Genomic DNA, 12,500 nt, shown 5'->3' with positions numbered 1-12,500 from the left:
CTTCGTCGGCCCACTCCCACCGAAGACGCAGTTGTCTCCTCCAGCAGCGCGGTCCCGTGCACGGCGGCAGCTGAAGCGCAATGCCCGGCTGCCTCTACGGAGTCAGGGAAGATACGCAGTCCTTCCTCCCTTGGTCTCTCATCCGAGGCGAGGCCCTGAGACAGGCTGTCCCATCCCGCCGCAGGTCGATTCCCACGCGGTCCTTAGCCTCGGGGAGGAGTGCGCCTCCCGCCCCTCTCCAGGACTGGGCGAGAAATGCCCTTCCTCCAGACAAGCGCTGCGTCCGCTAGAGGCGAATCTTCCAGAAAATGTAATGTTACTTCTGTTTTTATAACTTTCTGAATGTGTAGAAGTCTCACCGAAATCGTATTTTCATTCCAACTGAAGAAGTGACACTTCCCCCACAGGCAGATGAGGACGCAGGCCTTTGTTGTCCCCGTGGCAATAGAAAAGAGGAAGCAGGAAGGAGGTCTTCAGCTGATACTTAGCTTGCTTACACGTTCACTTTCAGTAACGAGACCAAATTCTAACATCGCCACTAATTGCCGTCACTATCGAACTTAATATATATGCTAATTATCATTATAATATTCAGCATACTTCAGGCAGTCTACTGAATATGAAATTATTAAATTTGAAATACATATCTTCATATATTATCAATAGGGGGGGGGTCATCAGGCGTACGCTCGATACCACTGTGAATACGGCGGGCTGGGGTGGTAGCCTCCACGAGGGCGGTCGTAGCCCCTTGCGTTATACAATATAATGGCTTATTATTATTATAATATCTATTATCAATATTTTGTCTCCGGCACCTTCCATGCCCTCATGGCTGAGATTTTATTTATTATTTTATTTTTATTTATCTTTTTTTTTTTTGGGGGGGGGGGGCATAATTCCTACATATATTGCGCTAGAGGATGGGAGGAATCCATCCATACCAAAATCGTTCCGATCGGTTATGCGAAGATATTCCTCACTTGATATAGTATGTGAGGAATTAAAAAAATAAATGATAAAAAATTATGATACAATAACATATTACAATCAATTTCTCTTTATAGTAAGCTATAATATGGTAAAACAGTATTAGAGGTATTCTGAAAAACATCAGAAATCTTAACATTCAGCAATATATAGTTTCAGAACATGAAGTCGTGTGAGAGTAAAGGGGAATTCACTCCGATTCCCAGATTGGTCCGGCCTTGCAGGTCCCCATGGGAAGGACTTCAGGTCTGCCCAGGGCATCACTCTCGCCTGCCTCCCTGTTGCAGCAACTACTGTATGTGCTACTAGTCTGATCTGATTCTGGGTTCCTATAGCACAAATAAGAAAATGAAACTTAAGTAACTAGTTTTAAATTGTTCATGATGTCAAATGAGTGATGTTTTTTTACTTTGAATTCTAGAACTTACACAGAGAAAGATAACTAGTTACAACCATACAGACTCATGTTTTCCAAATACACGACCCCTGCAATTATCTACTCCCCCCTCCCTCCACACACACATACACGCACTCCTGGGCTGGGCAGATGACTTACTTTTCTAAACCTTGGATTTATAAAGGAATTACGCTTCGGGCGTCAAACGATGTCCATATCACCTCCCTTTCAGCTTGTGCTGTCACACCTTCGTGCTCGTCGCCCCAGGTTACCTTCTCCCCCTTTTGATTTCCCTTGGATCCTATGCTGAGGCCCTGGACACTGATCACGTGCTCAACAATTTAAATATGCCTGGCACTGTGGGGATTAGGGCCAGTCAAGGTAGTTTAACACAGGTAGCCCCATTCTGTCTTAATGAAAATGTTAATTGACAACTTCCGAAATAAGCCCCACTTCCATCCCTTCTTTCATTGCGAATATTTTTTTCTTGGTTTCGTTTTCGATCATGTTTTACCATTGTTATTATTGTACTATTTCCAAAGAAGGTGCACTGAAAAACACTTACCATCAAATATTGCACAAATTCACAGACTCAAAAGGGGATGGAGGTAATGATGTCTTCATCTTTAGCCAGTTTGCTTTAATTACCAGAAATGAAAACTAAATTCCCCTCTTACTTATGATTATGAAGAGTTCCTTACCATAAACAGCCATCAGAATACTCTTAGGGAAAACTCAATTTCATTTTTGGGTTCAATAGGCTAAATGGAAGTGGAGCTACCTGGTCATATGTGACTTGGGCCCGGCCATTCCTAGCACAAAGGGAGAGTCAGCGACCTGCAGGGCCTGTAGGCTGAAGCCAGGTGTCACTCGACGTCCGCCCTTATGATTAGGAGGAAATGACAATGAAACCCAGTTGTGGAACTGCATGTAACGCATAGCAATAAAGAGTAACTCCATCGTTCAGCCGCCATTTCTAGGAGGAAAATAAACACTCAGGAACAAGGAAACTGTATTAAACGTGCCACTGCCTCTGTATAGCAAAAAGTGTACATTAATGACGTATACATTCCATAGAGAAGAGGAGATCCCGTCTTCGAATGGCCTGATTCACATAATTCCTCCATTTATTAATGCTAATGACACTATATTATAAATGAACATTATCAGTATCAATTGCGCTCACTAATCTTAAAATTTAAAAAGTTTAGCACAAAAAATGGAGACACTCTTCGCTGAAAATTGAAATCAGCAATAAGTCCAATCCTGATGATTCTTTGGGCGGCATTTCACGGGGCAGGGTCTCCTCACAAGCAGGGGGTCGACTTCTCTGCCGCCCCTGAAAGGCAGGGACGAAAACATTATTCATGATTCTCTGTCTCTCTCTCTTCCAGGATAATTAGACACAAGAACACACTTACACACGCACACACATACAAAGATACACACGCACAGGAACACACATGTGTCTGTTTATGTATATACATGTGTTTGTGTGTGTGTGTGAATATATATATATATATATATCCTATATATACTATATATATATATATAATATCTATATATATATAACACACAAACCACACACCACACACACAGACACACACAACACACACACACACACACACACACACGCACACACACACACACACACATATATATTATATAATATATATATATAGATGAGAGAGAGAGAGGGAGGAGAGAGAGAGAGAAAGAGAGAGAGAGAAGGATATTAAGAGAGAGTGAGATAGAGAGAGAGAACGATGAGAGGAGAGAGAGAGAGACAGGCAGACGCAGATGTGTATATATATAATTATATATACTATCTATATATAATATCATATATATATATATTATATTATATATATATATATATATATGTTATTGATGTTGTGTGTGGATAGTATTATATATGTATATATATATATATCTATATATATATATATATATATATATATATTATATATATATGTGCTATATATATCTTATATATAATATAAAATTTATTTATATAAAATTTTTTATATATAATAATATATTCTATATATATATATATACACATATACACTATCTGGTTATCTATCTATCTATACTGTAATGAGCACTAGGACACGAAGTAAGAATGACCCAAATTCAGTATGCGGGGGGGTCTGGGACCACCCTTTGTATTACCTCACTACTTGTGTCTTAGACATATGTTACTTATGTATACCTCATTTAATTAATCTTTAGCTGTGTAAGACAATTAGTGCTTAAATATTTTTTTTAGAAAGATGATTTTTTTTCTTAGAAAGATGATACTTTATTTTACTATTTTGTATCAGGTACTATATATGGTTATATTATTACTCTAAGATAAGGAAACAGTGTAAATATGCGAGAGTTTGCCTAAAAGTTTAGTTTTCTTTGTCTTCCCCAACAATGCATCTCTTAATAAAGGGTAGGCAGTTATATTCACTGTTACTTGTATATATTAAGATCCGTAATGGATATATTAAGAAGAAACCAAATATGTTTATTCTTTTTACTGGAGAGATCATTAAGTTCCGGTATTATGCATGTATGGACTAAGACGAACCATATGCTTGTAATATATGTGATATGAGTAGATGTTAAAATGTTAAAAATATACAGTGTTAAACCCTGATATTATAACCATAACCAGAGAGAACAGAGACAAGTGCCTGGTAAGTGCCGAAAGACTTTAGTAAAAATTCTTTAAATACCAGAAGAAAGAATAGTCAGCTGTACTAATATCAATAATAAAATTATAAAACACTATAGATCTGAATACCGAATAACAATTTGAGAACAAATTGGAAAACCATGGTAAATAGAATATCTTCTTCACAGCTAGTGGCTGATACGGCACTTGGATAACAGTCAGATGATTCTCTGTTATTATTGAGGATTTAAAACCCATTCAAGGAGTGCGTTATTGAAATTTATAATAGAATAATGCTATCAATGCTAAAATGAGGGTTTCATAAAAATAATATAATGCATAAATATAAAACTACTCAGATCGTATATAACGACATGAATATATACAATTTGTTTGTTTGTCAAAAATAGTTTTGTTCCTACAAGAAATCAGTTTTATTGAATCTTTCATTTTAGGAATGTTTTTTTTTTTTTTTTTTTCTTTCGGTTTTCCTGTTTTGTTGTTTTGTTTGCTTCATGAGATATCCTTGGAGAGATGGACCAGATGTAACGCACATGCCATCCTTAGGAGTCCTTGAACTCATACAGTGAAGATTGAAAGAAAATTGGAGAATTCTGTAAGGACAAAGGATTCAAGAAATCAGACATAAGAGAAGGCCAGTTTTATACTACACACCTTATGGGAGTGGACATCTGTGTCAATTAAGGTTTTTAGTGTAAAAGTTTATGATTTATATTTCAATATATCAAGAAAATGTAAGATTATCAATTGTTTGATATTACCATTTCTATCAGTTAACTCTAGGAACCCTGAAATTAGATCATCAGTAAACTCTCTTATGATTATTGTATTTTATAGTGTTGGTTCACAAGAGTATGACTTAGGTAATGATACAGAGAGCTCACACTGACGTAATTAAGAGTGCACCCTCTAGATAAAAGCCCGAGTGGATTTCCCCAGTAGAAAGGGAAATAGTGGCTTTGACCGTAGAGAGGAGTGGGCGCAATGCAATACACTCACACACACACACACATGTGTGTGTGTGTGGGTGTGGGTGTGGGTGGGTGGGTGTGCCTGTGTGTATATACATTTTATATATACTCGGTGGAAATTGATTTAGCAATTCAAACCCTCAGTCAGATGTACTGAGGTATATTTATGAAAGATGGAATAAAGCAATGCCACATTGATTTCTTCTTCTTCAACTGGCTTTTCCATGTTCATCATGGGTCGCCGGTGCGGATCATTTTTTATCTACATCATATTATTAGATTGGCAGCTTCGTATTAAGGCCGGATGCCCATCCTGACGCCACCACAGATGTCGGCGGTGGCAGGACTCGAACCTAGGTATGAAACCGTAAGCCAGTGCACACACACACACACACACACACACACACACACATATATATCGAAGCAAAAGAAAGAAAATATCGGTCATGGTTTAAAATCGTTTCAATATTAAGCAGCCAGATACTCAGTTAAGAGGCACAGCTGAGAATCTCTAACATATTCTAAATCTCGAACATTTTTATAAGCATAGCGAATATTAATTAGGTTTCTTGATGGTTGAATAATGAAAGTTATAAAGGTCTTAAATATTTCCAACTTGCAACCCACAGACACATTCCTGGCTGATCGGAAGCCACAGCTCAAATTCCGTTCTTTAGTTTAGAAAAATATTTTTCTTCTGCCCATAAAAAGATAGTGTGATAAGCAATATGACTCCAATCACCTTTGCTTTGAGAAAGAAGAAACCTATTATATTGATAATATCTTCGAGAAAAAGAAAAGTGCAGCTGAACTATGTTCGAATATGCAGTCTCACTTTTAAATTCGTTTATTGCTAATTCAATTTAGATAAACCACATATGCGCCTTGCGTAGTATTATAGGATCAAATCACGCCTCCTTTAACGATGCCCGGAATATGCTGAAACATCATCTCTTCCGCGAAACATCTTGACCTTCTCCCGGACTTCCCTTAGTTAGGGTTAAGGCCCCCATGGTTCCCTACGGAGACTTCCGTCCCCCCCCCTTTAAGAGATGAAGGACGGCGTCCACCCACGTTCAACAGAGGAGGTTGCAGCCTCCAAGGTCGTCCAAAACCCCTGCTTTTATCCCCCGGGGGTACGCCTCCTAGATCGCCCAAAATCCCGGCTTTTATCCCTCGTCTGCATTAAGCCTCGTGTTGCGCCAACATGTTACTGGTTGTGTTAACTGTAATCTAGGTGGGTCTTTTCAACACACCGCGCGCTTCACAACTGCCCCATTTTCACGCAGTGGGACAGTGCCCCTTTGCGCGCTATGCTCTCCACTATGGCACCAACAAGGTGGAAAAGGAGCAACACTCTAACATTTATTGATGTGCTACAGCAGCATCCTTCTTTCCTCGACAATGTTCAGAAGTGACTACACCAGTTGATAGCACCACACCTGAAAGGACACTCCTCTCTTCTCTCCCTGCGGTGAGTCAGCCATTACGTAGCTGATTCAAAGTGAAGGGAGGAACATACCGGTAAAGGCGTTCAACGGGGCGCAGCAGGTTGCGCCAAGCCAGATAATGCTCTGGTGGAGAGGATTAGCTGGTGTGTCGATGAGACCGTCACAAGTGACCATTACGGCACTATAACTACCCTCATGGATAGTGGCCCAGCCGAAATGCCATGACAGAAGCCAAGATGGAAAACAGACATGCCATGACAGAAGCCAAGATGGAAAACAGACATGCCATGACAGAAGCCAAGATGGAAAACAGACAAGGCCAACTGGCAGGCGTTTCAGAACACCTTGGCGCACTGTCTGAGAAGCAATGAACCCATACAAAGCGAAAATGTGGAATTGCTTGTAGCCAGACTTGTATATTCCATATTGATCAAGCAGCCTCACTGACCATACCTAAAACTCGGCTTGGGTCCAGGAGTCACAAAGATGCCTGGTACTTTAATGACGAGATTAGGGAGGTCAACCACAGAGTAAACACGTGCCAAAGACAATTCCGAAGGCAAAGAAGCCCTGACAACTTAGCCCTCCTAAGGGAGGCTGTCAGAGATGCCAAGGAAACTGCCAACAGTCAGGCAGGAAAAATGGCTGGAATGGTGTGAGTCCTTCGACCACCAAACCATCCTCTCAGAGCTATGGCAACAGGTCAGGCGAGCAACCAGCCGCTCAGCCCTGAGGTGCATGCACCATGACCCTCAGTCTTGCTCATATCAGAGACAGACTTGCTCATATCAGAGAAAGGGCAACCGAACCTGATAACTCAGACGTTATCTTTTCTTGACCTGGAGAAGGCTTTTGAATTAGCAAGTCCTCTTGCCATTCAGGAGAGCCTGATCCAGAAGGGAATCAGAGGTAAGCTCTTGGATTGGATAGGTTGGACTACTTTACGGAAAGGACAGCTAGAGTCAAATCCAAGGGTCACCTCTCACAGCCACATGCCACTAGAAAATGGAATGCCACAGGGTGGGGTTCTCAGTCCAGCCCTTTTTAACACATTAATGTCCTGTATCCTCAACATAAACCTCCTAATGGGGTGTAAGATCATCTCCTAAGCAGATGATTATGCTATATATCACTGGAACCTACTGCCAAACAAAGCCCGCGTTGTCTTTGCCTCATATCGAGAGAACGCTAGGAGTGTTGAGGACAGAATGAAGATCCATCTGCATGCCAAATCCAAAGCCATGGATCCTGAGACAAAAAGTTCAAGGCACAAGATGGAAAATCCAAGGAATGGATTGGGTGGCGTTCCAGGACTACCTTACCTAGGGGTAAGGATAGACCGGACCCTCTTCCTTCAGAAGGAGGTCTAGTACCTGGCTTGAACAAACCAAAACAAGACTTGCTGCTGTCATGAGAGCAATGAGTGGGAGGACACATATGAGCCAGACACAAAGTACTAAGGATCATTCTATGTACATGCTGTCCGGCCCATATGGATATGCCTCACTCGCTCTGATTGAACACAAAGAGAAAAAACAAAGGACATATTGAGGCAGTCCAAAATGAAGTGCCAGATCATTGGTGTCGCCTCAAGGTGGACGAAGGTCTTCAACCTCCTCATGGAGGCAGACCTTCTCCCTCTGGACTCACGAATCGATCTAATGGCAGCACAATTCTTGTCAAAGGTCATCCAGGCTCCCAGGAACACAAGCCTAAGACAAAAATTAGACACCTAGAACAAGACAACGAGCTCTTTGCAAACAACAACTGGCTGTCTCATACAGCCAGGGTGTTATACGCCATGAGCTCAAAAGTAAACAGCTTCTTGCTAAGGGCATGGACTCCCCCCACCCTAACTTTGTTGAAGCCCTACCATGGGCACAAACCTCGATAGAGTTTTCCATCATGGGCCTAACAATGAAAAAGAGTTAATACCCCACACCAAGTCTAAAGGCAGAAGCCCAGAGGGTCATTGCAGGCCATCACTCCTCCGGGCAGTAGAATATACTTCCACAGATGGATCGTCGATCCTTGGCCCTTCCTTTTATCTTACTGCAGGTGCCAGCTTTGCAGCAAGGGATGCCACAAATGCAGAGGGAACAGACAACGCCTCCTCGCTACAGGCAGAGGCTGTTTGCATCAGGTAGCCCTTAGGCACATGTCCCTCCGAGGGACGGACACGTGGTTAATACATAGAGACTCCAGGGCAGCATCGATGTCTAGCAGCACTTCACCAAAGACAAACAATCTACCTTCGACTACTATTTCCTCCAATAGCACAGAGGATTCATTGCTCAGGTAGAAGAATAATCATATAAAACTGGGTCCCCAACCACATTGGACATCAGAGGGAATGATGCTTGTGACAGACTAGCGACTGGCAGAGGTATGCCCCAAATCCCATGATCATATAACCCTAGCAGAAAATTACTGAAGGAGAATTGTACTTGAGGCTGCTTATACCTCCTCTTGCAGCTTCACGAGAGGAAACGAGATCCTTCCCCCTCGGACATCTGCGGTACTCAGATGCCACAGGTATGAACAATGGACTCTCTGAAATAATCAAAACCAGCAGGTACCCAAAGTCATTATTCACAGAATGAGCCTCTAGGTTTCCACTGTGCCATGGAGACAAGAGACAAATAGACTTGGAGAGAGATGTTGCATACATTCGGCGAGCCGAACGCCACACTCGTACTTACCTAGAGAATTGTGGAGCAAACATAAATTCTGAGACAGGTGTCGCCGAAACAGCCGTTCGTGCTGGTTAAAGGATTATGCCGGTTATGCTTACACCATGGTGGCAGAGCGCCTGCGGCATTGTCCCTCTGCCACGGTAAGCACCGAGTGTCAGAGACACAAATGAGACAGCCAATAAAAAGTGACACAGGCTTGGGCATATATATGGAGGCCTGGGCGAAGCTAGAACTTCGCAAATCTCCTATCGTATCAATCATCGTGTCACGCTGCGAACTTCTGGACTGTAAGTGGTAACTTCGTTGAGGTCAGAGGCTGGGCACCACGGCTAGGTAAGCTCAGTCGGTAAACACCAGCTGACTACACTCTAGTCGAGTCGGCATAGGCTGGCGCTGGTACTCGCTCCATAGACATTAGCCTGGGGTGAGACTCAGTTAGCCATTGCGAGACTTATCTATGACGCATTGCAGCGCTCCAAGCAGGGGGGTCAGTTATGGGGTATACCACACGCACGCCATGAGCATGAATTATACAGATTTACACAAATAAATTTAGGTGTCATTATAAAAAAAATAGAAACTATTACTGTAATACCTTCAGATCGTTATAAGAATATAAAGAGTCACAGACCATAATAAGTTCCCTATTCAGACACGCAAGTACAAGTGAAGGAAAAGGAAACGACATGTAGTTGCCGAGTACGTGCCGTTTCACGCGCTCGCGGGAAGGGCCTCGAGCCATCCGGGAATTTATTACAGAGGAAAATGTCGTGAAGCCACCAGGTCGCCTTCATCCTCGGATACAGCTTTTCTGAAACACAATACGAATGTTATGTCTATTGTCACATTGCTATCATCATCTTCATTAATCAGTACACGAATATCCCGGTAAACAGTTTTAGTGCCACTTTCCATTGTTGCAAAACAATCATTTGCAAGCAATATTCACTGACGGAATGACATGTCACGGGGGGAGGGTGAGCGAATGGGAGGTCATGACCTCTCATGACCTCAGCCTTGATAAAACTGAGGAAGGGAGGATTCTTCCTAGGAAAGACTTTTCCACGCTACGGACATGCCGAAGGGTTTCCAGTGCTCATCCGCTGCTTGAGTATGATTTTTTCCCACATTAAATTAAACCGGGCAATGCCAATGCCTGGGTGCTTAGGACCAAAAGTCCAACACAGTAGCCATTGCATGTAGCCATCGCTATGCAGAAAAAGATTTTTTAAAAAATCTAAGGAACAGCTTCACATGGATGGGCGAAATTTAAAAAACAGGCACCTGTGGACAAAGGTAAGTGAAGCTGCCGTGTGGGAAGAACAACAACGCGGGGGAGTTCGAGCCAAAACGAAAGAAGCGAATGGATCGTTCTTGTTCATCTTTAAGAGGAGAATAATGCGGAAGAGCAGGCCCCGCGGCTCATGCTCCCCTCAGTGGGCGCGCCGGCCCACGCCGACTCCGCACAAGCGCATTTGCAAGTTACACACACACAAACATTCTCTCTCTCTCTATCACACACACACACTTCTCTATCACTCTCTCACAAAACCACAACACACACACACACACAGCACACAAACACAAACACACACGCACAACACACACACACGGTGCTTGAAGCCAGCAGTCAGGGCGTAGTTATTTTTACGACAACCCACACACCACACACACACACACACACACACAAACACACACACACACACACACACACACACAACACCACATCACGCTCACCACTCTCTTCTCCACACACACACACACACACCACACACACACACACACACACTCTCTCTCTCTCTCTCTATCCCTCGTCTCTCTCTCTCTCTCTTCTCTCTCCTCTCTCTCCTATTCTCTCTCTCTCTCTCTCTATCTATATCTCTCTCTCTCTCACCACACACCCAACACACATACCACACAAACACACACCACAAACACACAACAACACACACAACAACACCACACACACACACAAACACAAACACATTCTCTCTCTCTCTCACACACACACATTCTCTCTCTCTCTCTTAACACACATATGTGTGTGATGTGGTGTGTATTTTAGAGAGACATTTTTTTCAACAGCCATTTATTGCACTGCAGGACACAGGTCTACTCTAATTCATATGAGACGGTTATATGGCAGTACCCACCTTTGCCTGATTGGATTGCCTCTAATCAAAGCTGTTTCGGAGCGCGAACAGTTTGCCATGGCAGGACTTCCCCTACGACACCACTGCGTTTGTCTTTCTTAAACGATATTCGGTTTTCTCGCCGTGGATCAGGGCTTGAGCCAGCAGTCAGGGCGTAGTTTATTTTTTACGACAACACGTACGGGAAAATTGTTACTCGGGACCATGAGGGGTCGGAGCACAGTGCTCTAACCACTCAGGTCCTCGGGCCGCTAGACACACATACACACACACACACACACACACACACCCACACACACACACCACACACACACCACATCACACACACACACACACCACCACACACAACACACACACACAAACCCACACACACGACATCACACACACAATACACACACACACACACACACACACACCACACACACACACACACACACACACACATTCACATACACACAGACACACAGATATACATGTGTGTGTATATATATATATATAGAATAATATAGATAGATATATATATATATATATATATATATTTTTTTTGTTTTTTTTTTTTTTTTTTTTTTTTTTTTTTTTTTTTTTTTTGATAGCAGTTGTACCAGGTCGACCCTCCAACAGTTTTTAGCTTGGATGCAAGCGATTGTCACAGTACCGGTCCGACCCACCCATCAGCGATAGGACACCTCCTAACTAACAGAGGTTAGGATGGGCGATTCAAGTAAGAGTGGGAAGCTGCAGGCATAGGTGATATCCCTGCTGAAACTGCTAAACGCTGGGTGAACCTATGGCTCAGGGCTGCATAACAGTCCTTACTGACATTCTGGCAGTATACGGGTACATTCCCCCTGACCTGCTTGAGAGGGTCGTGGTCATCCCCTCTGGAAGGGGAAAGGGATCGTGTTAGGACTGTAGCAACTAACGTGAATTACCTGCTCAGCATACCAGGGCAAGGTTCTGCCACATTCCTTCTGAAACGGATCCGCAACCACCTATGAGGCATCAGGAGGACCGGAGGCAGTCTGGATTTACTCCTGGCAAGTCCACAATAGACCGTAGTACTAGCGCTGGTAATTGTGGGAACGCGTCCGTGAGTTTGAGTCGTGGGTGCTTGCAGGCCTACATCGACATCAAGAGGCGTTTGACCTCAGTT

General features: G+C 42.9%; 1 protein-coding gene across 1 annotated transcript in view; it reads right to left on the bottom strand.

The window, feature by feature from the left end:
- Positions 1 to 2,386: 2,386 nt before the first annotated feature.
- LOC119596566 overlaps positions 2,387 to 12,500 on the bottom strand; it is a 37,514-nt gene continuing 27,400 nt past the window's right edge. Inside the window, exon 6 of the mRNA XM_037945872.1 lies at positions 2,387 to 2,726. Within this exon, the coding sequence (XP_037801800.1) occupies positions 2,595 to 2,726 (132 nt within the window). The 3' untranslated portion in view covers positions 2,387 to 2,594. The remainder of the gene's footprint in view (positions 2,727 to 12,500) is intronic.

Source organism: Penaeus monodon, chromosome 38 (assembly GCF_015228065.2).
Source record: "Penaeus monodon isolate SGIC_2016 chromosome 38, NSTDA_Pmon_1, whole genome shotgun sequence".
NCBI classification, from domain to species: domain Eukaryota; kingdom Metazoa; phylum Arthropoda; class Malacostraca; order Decapoda; family Penaeidae; genus Penaeus; species Penaeus monodon.
This window is presented reverse-complemented; position numbering and strand designations above follow the sequence as displayed.